The 22,010-nt window shown below is 43.7% G+C and overlaps 1 protein-coding gene and 1 long non-coding RNA gene across 2 annotated transcripts in view; both read right to left on the bottom strand.

Moving 5' to 3' along the window:
• LOC127003796 (putative neural-cadherin 2) overlaps positions 1-2,174 on the bottom strand; it is a 39,708-nt gene extending 37,534 nt beyond the window's left edge. The window contains exon 1 of the mRNA XM_050870849.1: positions 1,869-2,174. Within this exon, the coding sequence (XP_050726806.1) occupies positions 1,869-1,991 (123 nt within the window). The 5' untranslated portion in view covers positions 1,992-2,174. The remainder of the gene's footprint in view (positions 1-1,868) is intronic.
• Positions 2,175-5,586: 3,412 nt separating this feature from the next.
• LOC127003801 (uncharacterized) lies at positions 5,587-20,046 on the bottom strand. The gene is made up of 3 exons (XR_007757406.1): positions 20,026-20,046; positions 9,808-9,923; positions 5,587-6,485 (listed from the first exon to the last, which is right to left on the bottom strand). It is a non-coding gene; the product is annotated as an uncharacterized LOC127003801 (long non-coding RNA).
• Positions 20,047-22,010: the final 1,964 nt, after the last annotated feature.

Here is a 22,010-nt window from a genome sequence, read left to right on the forward strand (position 1 = left end):
GTGCTCTCTGGGCAACACGTGTCGTCTACAGCGGACGCCAAAATGTCGATAAGTCTGAGAGCCCGAAAGGGCCAAGGAGAAGGAGAAGGTGACGCGACATCTGATGGACAAGCAATTCGTCTGCCGCGACACGCCGCGCAGCAACCCAAACGAGCCGAGCTTCCTGCGTAAACTGGAGGAGGAGGAAAAATAGCTGCCTTGCCGAATAAGAAAAAGACAGGTTTAGGTTAGGGGGAGAGCAATCGTATTACTATTGCATTATGTAATGCAGACAATAAAAAAGATCGTGGAAAATGCTAGAGATATATCACATTTTAGAGGATTTTATTTCCATGAAGAAATCCAACAGCTTACTGCCGCCACTAAGACGTGAGTGAGTGTCAGGAGAAAATTCAACCAATTCCGGAAGAATAATAAATCTTCCTCCTCGGCTGCTTCTTTTCTCAGTCGTGATTCCCTCGTGCGAACCACTTTCCAGGATAATTTATGTAGTATGATAAACGTATTAGTGAAACTCAAATAGTATATCGTCAAAATAAATATCCACAGGGGCTATGAAACAAACTCATCGTCAAAAAGACGTTTTTTTTTAAAATTAGTAGCACAGCCACCCCGGACTCCATTTCCAAGAGTTACACACAGTGTTCTCCGTGCAGCAACCCGTTCTTCAATGGAATTAAGGCGTCGCATTCGCCGTGTATCATAAACCTATATATATTTTGAGGCTTCACCAGAGCACGGTGAGGTAATTCGTTTGTTGATAGGTTCACCAGAAACACAATTCACGATTCACCAGTCCGTGCTTCTCTCTGAGGTCTGATGTACCAGACTGTACTGAGTGTCTGTACTGTACTGTACTGTCTGTCTGTACTGACCAGACTAACCCGCCGCATGAGGAGGCTCTGTCCCCACGGCACGTCACATGCTAGATCAACCACTCACAGTAGAGATTAATTGATTGGAAATATTCTGGTCGCCAAAGGAACACTTTCTCTAAGTAAATCCATTTTGATTCGAATCCTGAAACTCACATCTGAATTTATTAATCTTCATCCAACATATTGTCATTGAAACGACTGGAATAATCTTGATGTTTGTTAATGTATAAGAATGACCTTTTAGCTCCGATTGTACTGTTTTCTCCGATATCTAACACGACGAGCAGTGCTGCAGGGTACGGTAATGCACGCTGCCGTCTGCCAATGGGCTGTTTGTGAAGGTGATGTCGTTGACAGCACGCACGCACGCACGCACGCACAGCAGCAGCAACAACCTGTATACTTCCCTTGCAGGATAAAGGGTTCTCCTGAGCGTTTCTATTTGTTTCTTTCCTGTCCCATGGCGGCATTTAAACGTTTACAATTATTGTGTGAAATAAAAATATTTCGAAGCTTTTTACTACTTTCTGAACAGACAAAGTTTTCACCGTTTTACAGTGCAGTGTTTTGGATTCGTTTATCTTCTGGCATGGCAAAGAGACAAATTTACGAAGTGATAAATAACAAAAGTCAAAGAGCCACGTGAGCTTTACACTCGCCTAACTGGTGCCGCTGCAACACAACAATGGTGTTACCGGAGAGCAGTGCTTGCAACACTCAACTGGAACGCTCCACCTTCCAACAATATTACGAGTCGCACCGTCTCACGCTGCACCATCTGCTGGCATCGCGTAATAATGTGGGAACTCCTAGAATTGTGCTAACGAACTCAAATGTAACCTGCTCACCCTTCCCATTAATCACAATTGATCACTCGTCACCCATTAACACATAGACGACAAATGGGTAACCAAGAACGCTCCCCCCCCTCTACACCGCCCTAGAGGGAGTGTTTCCACGCTGCTTAACCGCACACTCGTTCTCACTGACCTTGAAGATGGTGGCGGGGAGGTGCTTGTCGTCCTCCTCCACCACCGTCACCGTCATCTCCTCCTCCAGGAAGTGTGGCGGGTTGTCGTTCACGTCCACGACCTTCACCTGCACCAGTGACATCACCGCCACGCCGCCGCCCTCCGCCCGCACCACCAACTCGTGCTGGAGGGGAGAGGAGAGTGTGTTGGGGCAGCGGCACAGGTAATGGCGCCAGGTAGTTAAGAAGAAAAATGATCAACATCGACTACGACACTGATACCGATGAAAACTAGAAACACCTGAAGAAATGCACTCAAAATCTGCTATTATTTCATCCCCATAACAAAGAAAGTTTACACACACACACACACACACACGCACACACACACACACACACACACACACACACACACACACACACACAGGGCCGTGCAGAGGGGGGGGCGGAGGGGGCTCGAGCCCCTGCCCCTTTGAACCTTGATGCCCGAAGTGCCCTTTTGCAGCATTTAAGGGGCGCCAAATTGAAGCTGAAAGTCATGAAATAACTAACCCGTAACTTCAAATCTTAGTTTTTTTTTCTTTTTTTGTGTATGTGTTTTATATATACTTAATGGTTGACTGGTTGTTTAATACCAGCATTTATTATAATAATAATTTTTATGTTATCACCGTAATCATAATTTTTATTACGAACCTATCAGTCAGTAAAGTGCAGAAATATGTAATAGTTTCCCCCTTTAATCTATTGTTGCTACCTTGAAAATGATGTTCGGAAAACCCGCCCTGTCCCGTTAGGAAGGCGGGCGAGGGAAAGCTTGTGTTTACTGTTTTGCCTATGGTATAGGTAAGCATGGTGGAATTCCCCTCATGTATGTTAAGTTTTGACCTATTTTGGATTTTTAAGATTTCAGAAATATGAACTTTATTATTACTGGCCACTCTCTACTAATTTATACATCGAGTAATTTGAGTATGAACAATGATGTGGTATGTTGTGATTCGATGTTATCTTTATGAATATGGGTTGCTACAATTCAGCCTGTTATAGTCAGGTATGCTTTTGTATCCTTTCTCAAATTCATGCTCCATGTGCCCCTTTTAAACTTTTGAGCCCCTGCCCCTCCAATGGTCTCTGCACGGCCCTGCGACACACACATTTGGTAGCTAACAGGTGTGCTCCTGAACGATAGCCGCACAGCCTAACAAGAGGTCACAAGCCTGGCGAGGAAGTGCAATTTTGGTCAAGGAAATTGCAAAGGCAACGTAAGCCACCGCGGCCCACGTGACTAAGTTTGCCATGCTACATTTAACACCTTCGTGGCTGATAGCGGGACCGAATATCCTCTGCAGTATTTAGGACAAAATGTTATACAAGATAAAACATTAATGTTTATTTTTTGACAACAAATATAAAATTATTTAATGGAAATCTCCAAAGGCTTTAGTACAGTAGCTAATTCTCGGAAACTAAAATATCAAAATGAGTTTATATATGCAAATAACTCTTGCATTTCATAATTTTCAGAAAAAAAAGTTTCCTGCAAAGTATCCATGATCCCAGAAATTTGCTGTCACAGAAAGAGTAGTTGAAGTCCGTCATATTAGCCATTTCAGTCACGAAGATGGACACACGCTGTGAGATTTGAGTAATACGTCTGGCGACATTCAAGAAACGCACTACTGTATACATTTTCTGTTCCTAAGATGATTCAATGTCCGCCCATACCGTGTGGTAGGGGAAACAAAACTGGCTCCGGCACCGCGAGGGGCAGGGGAAGACCTAGCACACGCCCTTCCTCACGGCGGCGGTGTATTGGTATGCAGATTATGGAGATTGGAAAACGAGTAAGAAGCTTTCAAAACAGTCGACGTCTTATGCGAAAAAGAATAAAGACTGACAGGTGAGCTTCATCACAGAGTGGAAGGTGAGCTCGGAGGCTTCACGTAAAGATCGAGTGTCGGGAAAACAGACGCATAAAAAAAAGAAATCGACATGGCAGAGGGCGCAACGGAATTTAGGGGGCAACCATCCCAGAATTCCGTGAACGCAGTAGGAGGAAGCGGCGGCGGCGGTGTTGGTGGTGGTTGTGCTTGGCGTCCTGGGGAAGTTGGGGAAGAGTAATGACGCATGAGGGAGATGTTGCTTCCTCCACTCTGAGAAGTAAAGGGCCAGTGAGGAGGAGAAGGCGAGGAAGGAAAAAGGATAAAAGATGTGGAAGCTGCGAGTCGTCAGGATACGCTGGATTCACGCAGACGAGGGAGGGGTCGGAGGGGCGGGAAGGGGCGGGAGGGGGCGGGCGGGAGCGAAGGACTGACTGATTGATGGAAGGAGGAATGACGGATGATGTTCGGTAAAAAGGAAAATAAGATGCAACTTCTGTTTTTGTATTTTCCTTGACAGTCTTTCATCTGCTTGACTTTCCTTTCTTCCATTCCTTCTTCTATCTATCTATCTATCCACCCACCCACTGCTCCGATTATACCTATCTACCTACCTAGCAGTCTATCTATCAATCTATCTATCTACTTATTTACCGATCTTCTTTACTGTAGGCATAAGGCAAGACATCATAGTTTGAATATGTGGTCTTAACTTCTCTCATTAATACGTAGACTATCCTAAAATATTGAAAAACTGTCATAATACCCTCTCCGTCCACCAGCGATGAGTTACGTGTACAAAAAGTGCATCACTGTGCCAATAGCCTTGTTATTTGAAAATGCTGCCGGCCGTCGTGCGAGTCAGATATATATAACAAGATTTACTGGAATCCATACGTTTTACGCTCGTCTGTTGTAACTGGTGGAGGACGGGCGAGAGCAGGCAACGTGAAGCAGGGCAAAGGAGGGATTGAAGCCTTTTATAGCCGCTTAAACCCGGATCTACGAACTAAAACTTGCAGACTGACTGTGTTCCTCCTAAACAATAATGCTTTTTGTTGTTGTTGTTGTTTCCAGCTTAGAGTTGGCGTGGTTATTTAGCTAAGATTAGTTTGATTGAATAAAACAGCTGATGAGAGAAATATGTGCTTTGAAAATCTTCTTTGAATAGTATAAAATCGCATCTCTCTCTCTCTCTCTCTCTCTCTCTCTCTCACACACACACACACACACATACAAAAAAAAGAAACGATACTGGGGACCGAACCCACCCACACCCCCATTCACTTCACACACACAAAATCAAGCACGCACGATATATATATATATATATATATATATATATATATATATATATATATATATATATATATATATATATATATATATATATATCAGATCTGAAAATTTATACAGGGGTTGGAGAATATAGAACGCTACCCTGTCAGTCAGCCCATTGTGAACCCTCTGGAAAGGTTTGAGATACCCTCGAGAGAGACAGCCAGAACTCACTTTATATTTGTGAGGAAGGGGAAAATCAGAGCAGTCCGGCAGCCGCAGGAAAAGTAGGAACCAAAAATGGTGCGAAAGAGATGTGGTGTGCAAAGCAGTCACTGGAAAATGAAGGCCGGGGTAAACTGTGGGAAAGTTTGGAATTGAAGTGAGCTGGTAATGAGGAGAAAAGTGGGGCGCAGAAAAGAATGTATGTATGCTTGTATACGCTCACATGAGTCTTCTCGTGAGTATTCAACCTGTAGCCTATACCCAAAGAAGGGACACATTATACAAAAGCTTTGTCACAGGTTTAAGCTTTTATTTTTATTTTTTCAGTTAACAATGGTCACAGGATTTGAAGTCTTAGTTACTGTTGTTTATTAATGTTAATCCCTTGCTGGTCACTGTTTCCGTATTCAGCGATTTATTTCATCTTCCTTCGTTGCATTACTGAATTAATACACACGGCTGAAAAAGACACGGATGCTGCACTGATCCAAGAATGGGTAGCGCTTTATTGCATAGAAAAGATTCTGATGAGCTGAATAAAATCTATCGTCTTCCAGGCACGACGACCATTAATCCCGCAAGTCGCCTCAGCCTCCATGCCTCAGCCAGCCGAGCCGGGGTGCCGGGCGGCGCGTGGGGGTCACGCTCGAGTGCCTTTCATCACTACTCGGCGGCCACACTAATTAGCGGCTCGCGCCTCGCCAAACGCATCTTCGTGCACACAGTCGTGCTGTCAATCAGCCTCTTAGCCATGATGAAAGCGATTCATCGACGGCTATAATAGTGTTTTGAACTTGCAGTGAGGTGAGGTGAAGGGACTCCTGATGTTTGCACGGTAGTGAGAAGTCTCTGGCATCACGACCTCATTCCTGCACCATACGCGGCGGTGGTCATGTCAAGATCTTTACGTATAGGCAGTATGCAATCCGATACCCTTCAAAGCATGCTAAGGGGACTCTGATGGTGGTGCGCTCTGAGCCCCTCACCAAGGGTTATAATGCAGGTTTCATAAGGGCAATTTCAAACACAGATCGGAAATTGTCACTGCACACTCAGTAACGGGAATATCAACACTACCGTTAGGTCGTCAACATTTCCTAGGAGAGGCGCCTCACACACGCCACTCGGTCGGTGCGCTGATACCGGCAGCAAAACGTGCACATTTTGCCACTGAGCGACCCATTTCAGGCTTTGTGAACGTGTCTTTCATGGCCAGAAGAGTTGGCTGCACACACGAGCTGATTCTAGACTCTGGAATTTTGTAGAAAAAATATATATAAGAATGGAAATACATGTATGATAAACTTATCAAACCCCACGTGAGGGACGAACAGTCGAGAACGTGTAAATCCGAGACCGGGGTTTTCACTGAAACAAACAAGAACACCGCTCAGCTGCAGAGAGTTCTGAAGGATAATACGATTGTGACATTTTTCAAATTTCATTTCCGTTCCAGTTCCCCTTGAGGCCCCACTCCAGCCTCCGATCCGGGCAAGGCTGGACGCACACACACACAATAATGTCACACGATGTCACACACACACACACACACACACACACACACACACACACACACACACACACACACACACAAACACACGCACGTGTATGCACACCCACGCACGCACCCACACACGCGCACACACACACACGGACACATGCACACACACCAGAAACACAGAAACAAACGCTCACAAACAAACAACTAACCAACCAAACACACACACACACACACACACACACACACACACACACACACACACACACACACACACACACACACACACACACACAAAGACAGCCATTAAATTGTTATTTTATTGCAGCAGAATTTGTAATAAAGGTTTCTATATGTATTTATATTTTTAATAGGCATAAACCTATGCTGGCTATTCAACAATTCCTCCTCCCCCTCCTCCTCCTCCTCCGATCAATTCTAAATAATTCTGACTGGACTGTAATTTCTATGGAAACTGATATTGATTAGTCTTGGGAGGCCTTCACCACAAAATTGAACAATGTTATAAGCATTGTATCGTAACAGACGTTCAACTTTTAAGAAGAAATCCAAATGGTGGAATAACGAAATTAATAACAGCCGCTCTCTTAAAAACGCGTATACAGTAGATACATGTCAACCCAGAGTGAGGCTGACCAACTAGAATTGGACAGAATTCGCCGCGAAACCAATACATTAATAAAACGAAGCAAGAAAAATCTTGAAGAATATATAGCGGAAAGAAGTAAATCTAATCCTAAACAATTTTTAGCTATGTAAATAATAAAAAGTCACTCACTTGTAATATCGGACCGCTTGTTAATGAAAATGAAATGGCTACAATCCTAAATAACTTTTTCGCACCCGTATTTACCGACGAAGATTGTTTATCACCTCAACCGCCGGAGGTTAGAAGGACCGAAAAGATGTTAAGTGGCGTGCCCATCGTAGAAAGTGACATTTTACGCACAATTGAAAAGATTAAAGTAAGCAAAGCTCCTGGTCCAGACAAAATGAGAGATTCTTTTGTAAGGATAAAACTGTCTGCGTCGGGCCGGATGGAAGAAGAGTTGAAGAGCGTGCGGCGTGGAGGTACGGAGGAAGAGCTCTCGGGGATAACAGTTCATAAGTATGGGAGGAGAATGGCTTTAGGAGTGAGGAGGAGGAGGACTGCACGGAACATTAGCCTACACAGCGCGACCGTTAAACCGTTGTTATGGATGAAACGTTAGTGCCACGACGGGGAGGACAATAATGATAATGTGAAGATGTGTAGCACTGCCATACTGCCCAGCTAGAGTCCAAGTGGGAGAGTATAAGCTTCGTTGAGGCTGGAGACGCTAAAGTTCCTCTGAGCTGAGCCATCTTGTGTGAGGTGGTAAGGACGGGGAGCGGCATCAGCAGGGCCATATTCTTGAACGTTTCTTTTTTATTACAGAAAAGGAGATAGTTCAAGGGCGTAATGAAAAATATTAAAAAAATAGCCCGCTACTTACTGCTCCTGAATAGAAGTCAAAGGAGTGGCCAAAGAGAGAGGTCAGTTTCGGGAGGAGAGGTGTCCTGATACCACACACATTTGACAGGGCTTTCGTAGGAGTTTTAGGCCTTTCCACGGTTAGTTTTATGACCCAACTAGTACTTTGACGCTTCTTCTGCACCTTGAACCTAAAGACACACTCATCATAACCCGATTGATCTCCTTTCTCGCCTTTGGAAATAGTTGATGTGTGAGGCGAAAGCGTCTGAGCATACCGCCCCTGGCCTGATCGTTACTCCCATCATACGGAGCCCAGAACATGACGCTATTCTTGCCTCGGAGCTGTGTACTGTCCAAATAGCCAGCGGCCTCTTCCTGCCCAACCCAAGCGGATGGCGAGCACTAATGATGGAGCGTCTAAGGCGTCGCCGGAGTGAAGCAGGACAGCCCCCCCTTAGCATCCACGCCTCGCAACACATTCTGACCCTTGAAGGTTACTTGGCGTGTCTCCAAGGAGATCTTGAATGCGAGGGTGGGGGTGGAGGGTGGGGGTTGAGAGAGAGAGAGAGAGAGAGAGAGAGAGAGAGAGAGAGAGAGAGAGAGAGAGAGAGAGAGAGAGAGAGAGAGAGAGAGAGAGAGAGAGAGAGAGAGAGAGAGAGAGAGAGAGAGAGAGAGAGAGAGAGAGAGAGAGAGAGAGAGAAAAAAAACTGAGACACAGAAGCCGAAAAATGCAGAAGCCGAGATAGATAGAAGCCGAGACACAGACAGGAACCGAAAGAGATACAACGAAAGAACAAGAGGTAGAGAAAAAGGAAGAATCCAAGTTCCCACATGCGCAGAGGGGAAAACTGTGCTGATATGCTATTGCCACGTTGAGAAAATGAGGCGAAGAGAGAAGAAAAGAATCCGCGGCAGTGATGGCGAAGGGAATAAGCAGAAAACGAGAATGGCGGAGATAGGGACAGTTGTGATAATGAAACGAAGGAAAAGACAAGCCATAGCGAATAAATTTGACGCTGATTTTTTTTTTGTAATCTTACGAAAGTTAGTAGAGGATTAGAAATGATACCATGGATAAACACGAGTTGTCTTTTCATCTGAGCTGTAAGGAAACATTTGCCAGATAAATTTTAGGTCTCTTGTGTTGTTCTTCTTGAGGGTGTCTTCGAAATGCCTCTTCGTTATGTTGTTTGTGTCCTCTTCGGTTCTAACTGACGGAAAGGCTAAGGTCCTCATAGACTCTTTGGGCCGCCGCCTGTACTTGTTTACTGCTTCCTATCCCCATATCTCTCTCTCTCTCTCTCTCTCTCATACAATGATTATCGTTAAAATCAATATTTAAGAAAAAAGTACTTGAAAGAAACCGAAAAGCAATGTTAAAGAGAATGAATTATATAAAAAAAAGGTCACTCTATGGCAACAGGAAATATGCGAAGACATAAGACCCTCGAAATTATGTTGTTTCCATAATCATGAACGAAGAGAAAGGTGTTCTTGACAAAAAGACGATCACTTTGACAAAGAAGAAAAAATCTAAAAGTAAATATTGAAATGAAATGCGTCAGTCCCAGCAAAGCACGCCTCTGTCGGTCCCTCACCTTGGGCTGGCGCTCGTAGTCCAGCTGGGCGGCGAGGGTGATGAGGCCGGAGCGCTGGTCGATGGTGAACAGGCCGTCCCGATTCCCCCCCGTGATGCTGAAGCGGATGGGAGCATCTGGGGAGGACACAAGACGGTGTTTGAGAGAAAGGGAAGAGTGGATAGATTAGAGGTAGACACTTTAATTCCTTATAAAATATATCCCAGCTTTACTGCCGCTGTCATTCTTACTCTGCTTGCTCTCTGCTCAGTAAATTTAAAGTTTTCTCTTTTGTCACCAAGTTTATCATTGTGTTTGGACATCCCGAGCGCTCCAGAGCCCCATATTTTTTGCCCGTGACATGTACAATTGAAAACTTGCATTACCTTTTAAAATAAGAATATTGTTTAAATGTTTTTAGAACTTTCTTATAACTATATTTATTTACCGGCTATGGATTCTCTATACAGTGGAAATAGATGGGAGACAGGTTCAGTTTCCTATAATTAACATGCGGTGAAGGCGTCGAGTTTGAGGAATTGATTTATATTTTTTTGTGAACATTATATATTAAAATAATCAATAGCAAACTCCCACCGCCCGCAGTGCAGATATAATGCATAAATTCGTTGTTGAAACCAATTCTGAGGATCCCGTGAAAGCCTCGTTAGTTTCTACACGGTACAAGGAACAGTTAAGTTACCGAGAAACTACGACACTACTGAAATGAATTTGCTAACCGATTCAGTGGTTGGCATGAACAGAACCAACCCTGGTTTGAAACCGCAATTATTGTGCACAAACACCTACTATACTAGCGGTCTCAGATATAACCAGGAAATCACGGTGGAGCATTCTAGTAAATGCTATAAGTACAACCTGAAGCAGCTGAAGGGGTCGATAATGGGAGCAACAGTTAAACAAAAAATGAAAGTGGAATCAATATTTACAATGACAAAAATACATTAGCACAAAACTCTAGACCTGTGAATGCGAAATGAACCTCATCATCCGGTGAAGAGCAGACTTTGAAGCTCCAGTGAATCATTTAGAGTGTATTTAGCATTTTACTAATTAATGGCCTAAATTACTGTTTCGGAGGCCAATGGTGCCGGGAACGGAGCGAGATGGCACAGGCGGTGAATGATTTTATAGTGCTGAGCATGAAATTGGTGTTATCGGCATATGTATTGTTCCGCCTACAGCCATCCATTACGCGACACACCAATACCAGCCGGGAAAAGCTGTTTAATAAAGCAACGCTAATCCCCTATTAATCAAACCCTAGCTTTATTTTTTAATGCATTCACTGAAACCAATTGTATATCGCACGCCGTTATTTTTTTTTTTTGAGACAGACAGACAGACAGAAAGAGACAAACAGACCGATAGACAGAAAAACGGACCGACACACACACACACACACACACACACACACACACACACACACACAGCGATAGACAGTCATGCGGAAAGAGACTTGCTGGAGACAGAGAGGGGGCAATATTTAAGGTGTGCCCCCGTGACGCACATCGTTGCCAGATTATCGTACGCAAGAGCTGCATATTTACCGGTTTCTGCCCCGTAACTATTGCCAAGAAGCGCCAATAATTAACCATTTTAAGGATAACCAAATATGAATGAAGTTATTTGGGTGATGAAAGCAGTTTTTGGGTCGGAAATCATCAAACATAAGCGCCAGAGTACGACAATCTGGCAACGTTGGTGACACTTCGTAGGCCGTCACAAGACCCATCACCGCGGCGCCTCGCATACGTCTCGCCCCCCGGGGAAGCAGAACGACCGCGAGGTACTGGATTGCTGTTTACTCTTACGTACCAAAACAACAATAGATAAGAGGCGCGCGAGAATAACAATAGATAAAAAGATCCGCGCATAAACAAAGATTGATCATATACGTGCAAAAATGATAACAGATAAAGGACATGTGATAAAATAATAGATAAGATACAGGTGATGATAGATGAAAGATACGCGTTAAAGTAATAATAGATAAAAGTCAAGTGGTGAAATTATAATAGATATTGACACATGATTATAGGAGCAGTAATTTGCGGGCTTTTTTTCATTATTGTTTTCTTTTTGTTTTGCCTTTGAGCTGTTTCCTTTACTGTAAAAAAAAAAAAAAAGAAGATAAAAAGACAAGTGTTAAATTAATGATAGGTAAATGGCTCTTGCTAAAATAATAAGAGCAGGTCTTAATCTTTATACGTACATGTGGAAATTAAGGAAACCGCCTACGAATGTGTTTTTTATTAGCTGGAAGACCCTATTTTCGATTTAATATATTCAGGACCCAGTGGATTCTTGTAGTTGATGAAGCGAGTCATAAGAGGTTTTTTTTTACAATGTCTCAAAGATAAAGTTTGTTGAGCCTAAAAGTTAACATTTGTTGTGGGTGGTAAAGGTAAGGCTGCAGTCCTTGGCGTGTATACTAATTAGTGCAAGGTTAAATTACTCTGCTTAAGTAAAAACGTGAAAAAAATGAGGTCTGGGTTCACTTGCTTAATTAACCTTCCTAGTTAGAGTTTCTTGTGTCCACCTCAACCGTCAAAACCAAAACATGTCAATTTGTCTGTTGTTATGTAGGGCCATATTTTAAAACATTTCCGTGACCAAGCACACACACACACACACACACACACACACACACACACACACACACACACACACACACACACACACACACACACACACACACACACACACACACAAACACACACACACACACACACATTTGACAAGGTTTTCATACGAGTTTCGGTCATTTCCTTGGGTAGTTTTATGACCCTGGTGATAATTTGTCCTTTCTTCTGTACCATGAACCCAAGGAAACACTCATTAAAATCCGATTGCTCTCCTTTTTGGCCTCTGAAAATAGTTGATCTGAGAGGTGGAAACGCCGAAGATTACCGACCTCGAAGTGGAAGATGAAATCACTCAGCTTCACGAAAAAACAGGAAAGGAGAAAACTAGAGGTCTCGGTTCTTTTACATAACCTTCATTGTCAGAGTGTTTAGTGTCCACCCAAGCCATCAACACCAAACCAGGATATTTATTTGTCTATTGTGTGTTTTTTATCTATCGCAGAATCGCAGAATATTCGCGCTCTCACGAGTTCTCGCCGTGGCATACAAACGATGACAGCTTAGTAACAGCGCGAGTCTTCCTTTATGAGATTAACAAACGTTTATTAAGCGTTGGTTGACTAATGGACCTCCGAGGAACTGGTGCAAGATAAATTACGGTACTGTGAGTGAACCTGGCTATTATACACCCGGGCAATGAAATGGAGATAAATGGTGCAGCACGGGGTTTTATACCTAATCCCGCAACAACTGGTATAGCCCGTGTGTAGTACGCTGCCTACAACTCCGAAAGAAATATTTACATTAAACTGTGATAAAATGGATGTTAGTTTATTTTTTCACATTTCTACTAATACAAAAGAATATTTATACGATTACATTTTGACCCTAAAACAAAAATATATTAAATTAATCTAGAGAAAACATCTGGTCAAAAATCATATTCTTATAGCCGCTGCCCCTGAATTCTCTGACATTAAGACGAGGTACTTCACTTTAGAATGACACTCCATGCTTACAAAAGAAAGGAAAAGTCTACCACCATGCACGAGCGATGATGATGTTGAAGAGGAGGAGGAGGAGGAGGAGGAGGAGGAAACATGGGCAAGGACTAGGAGTGGCTTGCAGAGAAGGATTAAAGCACTTGTGTACCTACTCTTGGATACGTTCAGTTCACTCCCGTTGCAGCAAAGTGGCGATCAATGCGTTTCTTGAAGGAGTTGATTGTCTCGGAGGAGGAGGAGAAGGAGGAGGAGGAAGAGGAGGAAGAGGAGGAATTTTATAAGACAGTTTTCTATTTTACATTATGAATAACTTTAGTCAGAGGAAAAGAACGAGATGGTAAAAGACAGAGCTGAGCAAATAGATGAGAGAGGGGAGGAAGAGGAAAAGGCTAAAAAAGTAATGAGAGGAAGGAGGGCGAGCGGTATGCAAAAAAAAAAAAAGAAAAAAAAATCAAGGGAGAGACGAGCAGAATTAAAAGTGTGGCGGGAGGGAGATGAAGGCAACACGGAAGACAGGCACGGTTTTTACCTGGCTCCTCATCCTTCTAAGCCGGGCGTTTAATGACGACACTTGTTCAGATATGCAAGAAAAATAAATAAAACAAAACTAAAAACGTACTAACAAAGATGGCGCACCAGAGGAAAACATGGTGTATTTCAAGCATGGTTGTGGCTCTGGAGAAAAGGGGAAAACGACGTAATTAACTTTTACAATAATGGAGTAAAAGAAAAAAAATTAACTTACTTTTGGTTCACATTAATTTCAAATTGAGGGAAGTGGTTGCATACTCATAACATTTCAACCTATAATGAAGCAGCTTCTCCCTTTGAACGCTTTCGCTCCAGTGAACCAATTGGGTTACTGCCGCCAGCAGGACGCCACTATAATAATGAGGTGCATCACCCAGCCGTATCACAAGCGACACGTGTTCCTTGGGCGTGGTGGTCAGTGCTCCGCGGAGAGCGATGAAAACTTACAAGTGTACGTGTTGATATTCCTTGTGTGATGGCGCAAGACGTAAACACCTGGATGAGAGTAGATGGATAATTGTTTTGTTTCCAAATTCTAATCCTACAGTATGTATTCCAGGCAGATTGTTGTACACTACTTTTCAATCATCAAGCTTTCTCAATTGGACCAGCACCGTGATACACAACAGCAATACTGCACCTTTCCGGCGGCGCGATATTTAATCCCCTGCGCCGTTATCGCCGCCGTGCATCACGGAATTACACCAGACTCGGATATACGGCGCCCATCCGTCACGCCGCGCCGTTAGGCTCATCCCCATACACCGACGGGACAGGGAAGAGGACACTACTGGTTTACTTCCTGTCCTCTAAAACCCTTTCCCGTCTTTTTACTGATTCACGTGGCATGAAAAAAGACGAAGCTTATAAATGGTGTCTTACGGGCATTAAAATCAGCATTAAAACCTAAACACGCTATTTGACGAAAAATAAAAAAAATCCTTATACAATCTGGTAGCAAGACTTGACACTTTTAGTCTTCAAAATGCATCTCCAGCCTCCGTGTCACACAAAAATTACGGTTTGACGAATGGCAGTCTATCATTACCGCGCCTAGAAAGTATACATTAATATCCTCTTTTTGTGGTCTTAGAAAATGTAAATATAACAAAGTGAGAATGTCTATAAGTGGCTATATCGGAATTGGCCGGGAAGACTCCTGGCGATGGCTGCCTCACACACTCGGGAAACGAAATACAGCTTAACCAAATTGAATAGGGGGAAGAAAACGACAGCCAGGCCAAGGACACTGAAGTAAATATTAGAATAGAATTTCGTGCCGCCGTTATTGAGTGAGCAAAGGGCGAGGCTACGCGAGAGATGACGACGAAACAAATGGATTACTGCACAAGAAGGACCAAGAAGCAATAGAAAGTCACTGGCGCTTTTCACTGCCTCTCGAAGTCCACAACGTTGGCTGAGAGGATTGCTGCAAGGTAGAGCGAGATGGAGGAGGAGGAGGAGATGGAGGAGGAGGAGGAGATGGAGGAGGAGGAGATGGAGGAGGAGGAGGAGGAGGAGGAGAAAGGACAAGAGAAGAGAAAGGAGGAGATCAAGCAGGGCGAGAACAAAGAGGAGAACGAGAAAGAGGAGAACGAGAAAGAGGAGAACGAGGAAGAGGAGAACGAGAAAGAGGAGAACGAGGAAGAGGAGAACGAGAAAGAGGAGAACAAGAAAGAGGAGAACAAGAAAGAGGAGAACGAGGAAGAGGAGAACAAGAAAGAGGAGAACAAGAAAGAGGAGAACGAGGAAGAGGAGAACGAGGAAGAGGAGAACAAGAAAGAGGAGAACGAGGAAGAGGAGAACAAGAAAGAGGAGAACAAGAAAGAGGAGAACAAGAAAGTGGAGAACGAGGAAGAGGAGAACGAGGAAGATGAGAACGAGAAAGAATAGAACGAGGAAGAGGAGAACGAGGAAGAGGAGAACGAGAAAGAGGAGAACGAGGAAGAGGAGAACGAGGAAGAGGAGAACGAGAAAGAGGAGAACAAGAAAGAGGAGAACAAGAAAGAGGAGAACGAGGAAGAGGAGAACGAGGAAGACGAGAACAAGAAAGAGGAGAACAAGAAAGAGGAGAACGAGGAAGAGGAGAACGAGGAAGACGAGAACAAGAAAGAGGAGAACGAGGAAGAGGAGAACGAGGAAGACGAGAACAAGAAAGAGGAGAACAAGAAAGAGGAGAACGAAGAAGAGGAGAACAAGAAAGAGGAGAACAAGAAAGAGGAGAACGAGGAAGAGGAGAACAAGAAAGAGGAGAACGAGGAAGAGGAGAACGAGGAAGAATAGAACGAGGAAGAGGAGAACGAGGAAGAGGAGAACGAGGAAGAGGAGAACGAGGAAGAGGAGAACCAGTAAGATGAGAACGAGGAAGAATAGAACGAGAAAGAGCAGAACGAGGAGGAAGAGCAAGACAGGTGACAAAATTTTAGAAAACACGAACAAAAAATATCCTGAAGTTCGAACAGTCGATTAATCTGAAAGTCAAGGGGAAAGGGAGATAGACGAAAAAGCTGCACAGGAAAATGGTGAAGGGAAGGAGAGAGAGAGAGAGAGAGAGGGGGGGGGGGGAGCCACTCGGACCAGGCCAAAGCAGAATGAAAAAGCTTACCTTGGAAAATACTTAATCAGACCTCAGCGGCAAAGTGGTCGTGAAGTTAAGCTTAAGGAACCAAACAAACTTACCGGCGTCCCTTCGTTGATGGATTTGACAATTTCTCTCTCTCTCTCTCTCTCTCTCTCTCTCTCTCTCTCTCTCTCTCTCTCTCTCTCTCTCTCTCTCTCTCTCTCTCTCTCTCTCGATTTATTTCACCATTTCTCTTCTCTCACACACATGTACGTCTTTTCTCTCTCCATTGCCTTTCCGAGCTATTGGAAAAATGAACAGAAAATAACTGCGATCCTTTTGTGTTTACTTTTATTTCACGTCCATATTTGTATCACTTGTATCCTCTCTTCTTTCCTTTTGCTTCTAACATTCCCACGAGGTACGTTTTTGAGTGAGATTCTTAATGTATATACCATTTGATTACGTTAGGCGCCATTGAGGGTTAGACGGTGAGCACCAATAGGTAATTAATTAATGGGAGGGAATAAATACTCTTCTTACACCTCTTTACGAAAACAAGTTCAGTTGGATAAGATTTTGCTTCTGATTTTATTTCACTCTAAAAGCATTGAATAACTGTTGATTCTGTACCTCGTGCCTGTCGAAACCCACATGCCTAAGAACACGACCTGATATGTGAAAGGCATCGGTAAACACTGAATAAACGGATATGTCTGAGGCGGTGGCCGAGTGGTCAGCATGCGGACGAGGCCTTGGACCTAGCTTAAGAGTCCCACCAAAACACGCTGATTTTTCAAGCCATTGCCGAGTGGCGGAAGATTACTCACTTGCTGCCAAGATCTTAAATCAACCCTAACTTCAGCGACTCAGTTCAAGAGGAGCACCGGGGGTCAGCATGGGCCAAGCATGAGCCATATATCACGGCAGCCACGATAAATAAAATTCGCCTGCGCCACTAACGGGCTGGGGCCGTCCAAGAGGCCCCTCAAGGGAGCCTACACGCGCTACAGGCAGCACCGAAAAAAGAATAAATAAATAAATAAATGTATAAATAAAGAAAAATAAAACTATCATCATTTAGGTTTTACCGTTTCAAGGCGATCAATAGCGCCATGAATGTCGAGACAGACGTAACAATTGGTGATTTTTCTTTTGATCACATTCACCTCGCTCATCACAGTGAACATCGTATTCCAACATTAATTTCGCAAAAGGCTGGAATGAATATTTTTATTGTGAATACTGACGGTGGTGTAACGCTGAATAACGATTCCCGGAAGTCATTAATCAGCATTCTTGGAGCTTGTGGAGTCTTCTAGTGATGCCGCGTTGTTATCAAAAGGAAGCAGCGACCAAACAACTGCCTTTTATCATGCGATCACATAAAGACAGACGAAATAAAAAATACACATTAAAAATAATGGACACTACTGTCAGTCGTCTCACGCTTTTTGGACATCAAAGCGTCGCATCATCATTATGTTTAAAGTTTCATTGTTTTTTAAGTGAATAATAAAACACGTCCACTTGTGTGTGTGTGTGTGTGTGTGTGTGTGTGTGTGTGTGTGTGTGTGTAACGATAACCACCAAAAACTATCATACAGAAACGGCAATAAACCGGGACTCTGATTATTGGTTTTCTGTAATAACATAAGTGAGCGAAACTGCACTATTCGTTTATATGCAAATACTTTAATGGTACGGCTTGGCTAGGTACTGCAATTAAAACTAACCGGTGTTGAGGTTATCCAACTCTGGCCCATCACTGTTTTTTCATCCTCGGCTCGAACCTTAACTTCCCGGCGTGTTCGTGTATGAGTTACAGTCCGAAGTTTGGCTCCAATCTTAAGTCCACCGCTTGGAGAGGTTGCCTCGAGAAATAACTACCTACGAAATAATTACTCCCAGATAACTTGGCTTCCATCCGTTTGTACCCTCACGCGTGGAGTTCATGCCGAAGCTACTCTCTATGACGTCTTTACAATAGGAACATTTATCGTTTCACTTCAAGGTTTCCATCGAAATATTTCCAGTTACATTCGCCTTTGTAGTGCTTGAAAAGAAAACCCATCACATGCCCTCCAACAGAAACAATGTCACTCGGTTTAAAATGGACTATATGGCCGGACCGGAACGTTGTTTTAGTTTTGTTCACCATCACGGAACGTAATATCGGATTCTTAGGACAAATAAAAAATAAAATAGAGCAATGGTCCATCCCCACTTGAGTCGGAGTGTTTTAATGACAACCAACCAACACTTATCCTCATCACCCTTCCAACCAATACTTATAATCATCACCCTTTCCAACCAATACTTAAAATCATCACCCTTTCCAACCGACACTTATCCTCATCACCCTTCCAACCAACACTTATCCTCATCACCCTTCCAACCAACACTTATCCTCATCACCCTTCCAACCAACACTTATCCTCATCACCATTCCAACCAACACTTATCCAAATCACCCTTCCCAACCAACACTTCTCCTCATCACCCTTCCCACCAACACTTCTCATCACCCTTCCCACCCAACACTTATCTTCATCACCCTTCCGTGCCTACAGTTTAACTTTCCTGCCCATTACTAATATCTAACTTGTCTTCAGCACTCTTCCCACCCAACAGTAATCGAATCCCTGTCTTCCGTACACTTTCTAACCATCACTTGCATTCTTCAGTCTGTCACCCAAACCTTGAACCTATTCTTGTCATCTGCGCGTTCTTCACTGATCATGGACAGCGATATTAGGTGGGGTTAGATACATGGGAGCTTAGGGTCAAAGGAGCTGCCTCGTACAGGCCTACCGGCCTCTTGCAGACTCCTGCGTTCTTATGTTCTTATGTTCTTATGCTTCTGTCTTCTTTATATCATCCTTACCATATAAACACCTATTCAGTACTGACACTTATCATCCTTGTCTTTATTGCACATCCCACTATACACGCTCGTAGCTAGGCCTTCATGTTCTCACCATCCTCCATCCAGAAACGGACTCAACCTTCAGCACTTCCGTTAATCTCTTGGCCTCCTTATTATCACCCAAGACAGACCCAACACTGAGAATATTAGTCATTATCTTTCCTGGTTTCCCTTACACTTCCCGTCCAAACATTGGCCATTATTTTGTCTATCCTCCCACGATCATTACTGTCCTTATGTCTTCTTGTTTCCGTCACACTTCCCATGAAAACAATGACCATTATTTTTGTCTTCCTCAACCTTCCCATTAATACACTCAACAACGATCATTACTGTCTATATCTCTTCGTTTCCCTTGCATGTCATCTCTCATCAAAACACTGATCAATATATTCTGTCCTCCTCACCCATCCCGTTCAAACAGACCCAACAGCGATCATTACCGTCCTGATCACCTCCTGTTTCCTTTACACTGACTAACCAAATATCAAACAACGCTCATTACTGTACTTACCTCTTCCTGTTCCCTTACACCTCCCACTCAAACAATGACGTTGCCCTTGCCATTCTTACCCTCCCATTCAGACACAGCGAGCCGGTCCTTACCTTCCTTGTGCGTGGCTGCCACCTGGATCACTTTGAGGGCCGGGGGAGCATCTTCGGCCAGCAGCACACAGTAACGAGGCTCAGAGAACTGCAGAGGCCCGCCCGCGCCCGACACCAGACGCGTGGCTGAGGGGGGAAGAGGAGACGGGTGAGCGGGTGGTATGGGAGGGACGGGTAGTCAGTCAGTCAGTCTCTCTCTCTCTCTCTCTCTCTCTCAGAATTTACACAAGACATACACTAAATGAAGGAGACAATAAAGGAAGTAATTACGGCTGTATGAAGCACATGCACGAGTCACAAGCTTCACAAGACTCGAAACTGCTTCATTCTAGTGCCGTCGTTTCCTTCTATTTCCCATTACCGTCATTAGGTTTGGAGATGGCCCTGTTTCTCTCTCTCTTGTAATGGACACATGTGAATAAGGATGAGACATTACACTAAAAACGCAACCATGGATAGATGAAACATATGTACGAGTCGGGTTCACAAGGATCGAAGCAGCACCGTTTCCGGGCTTGTCGTTCCCTGCTTCACGTCACCACAAGTCAAGAACGATATTCTCAAATGCTTTCGGTTCTCACAACGACTGTTTTCAAAGGACATAAAGGAGATGAGTCGAGTTCTCTTGAGTGTTTTTAACGTTCATGGTGTAGAAGCCTTGTCAAACTATCAATGGACTCACAAAACTACCCATGGAAATACCCACAACCTCTACGAAGGCTTTATTCAATGTGGGTGTGTATGCTATACGAGGTTTGAAAATATGGGACCAGCAGACTTTTTTCAAGGGGTGAGCCGCGGCCCTTAACAAGCTCTTCAGCCAGCCAGGAAAAAACAATTGGAGGGTTAAACGATATACCGAGAGGAAAAAAAGAAAACCCCATTAAGGAACTGTCCGTCTATACTCCTCTCTCTCTCTCTCTCTCTCTCTCTCTCTCTCTCTCTCAGCTGAACACGTAAACCTTAGACAGTTTAAACAAACTTTGCTCTCTAAACAGTTTTTGAGGGACAGCGTGTATTTGTTTTCCTAAACCAATATATCTCACACACTATTGCATGGATAAAATTCATGTGTGTAAGTAATATATTTCAAAGACTAGAGTAACATGTTTTAAAATTTGCTGACAAGTATTTCTGATTGAATTTGTGAAATATCAATTTGTGAGGATATGAGTGTAACAGTGTCAGGTTCCAATGTTTTTACTGCCTGAAGGTAATTTTTGATTCGTTCGGAGTTTTATGTTTAATAGATGAATTTTTGCTTCGTTTTTATGATATATTATCCAGTAAAAATGAACACTCCTTACAGTCCAGGCAGTCTTTGTCGTTGTGTTCTGTTCTTCACTGGCATATTCGTCACAAACAATTGCCTCATATATATCTTGTACTCATTGTCTAATATGCCTGCCACGCGAGTCTTAGCGATAGTATGATGGTCGTTCGCGTACGGAGGTGACGACGCACCGCTTTTGGCAGCGTCTTCCAAGCTTCCCACCTGTGACAGTTCATTGATCTCAAACAATCAGAAACTGCCATGGCAATGCGAGCGTTTGTAGGTCACAGAGATCCAGCGTTAAATCACACTGTCGTGGAGACGCAGGCTGGCCCGTCACACTGAGGCATGCTGCGCATTTTGCCTGCCATGAGTCGTATTCGCTGCAATCACTTCTGTAGTCACGGTAAAAATACCAACAAACGTTATATTTTCGAGTAATATTTAACTTGAATGAACATTGTGAAAACAACCCCCTCGTTCTTGACACCTGACACAGCCAATAATCGAAGTGTGAATCACCTCGTCGGAAGTGACGCGCATTGCTAAAGGTTTATTATTTCCTCCTCGCGGCTTCAAAGAGCAACGGTCACACACATGCACGCAGATTGGCAGGCACACAGACAGACAGGCAGACAGACACACACACACACACACACACACACACACTGTCGCTCACTCTCATGCATCATGCATGCCTGTGTTTGCTTAG

The sequence above is a fragment of the Eriocheir sinensis genome, chromosome 26 (genome assembly GCF_024679095.1).
Source record: "Eriocheir sinensis breed Jianghai 21 chromosome 26, ASM2467909v1, whole genome shotgun sequence".
NCBI classification, from domain to species: domain Eukaryota; kingdom Metazoa; phylum Arthropoda; class Malacostraca; order Decapoda; family Varunidae; genus Eriocheir; species Eriocheir sinensis.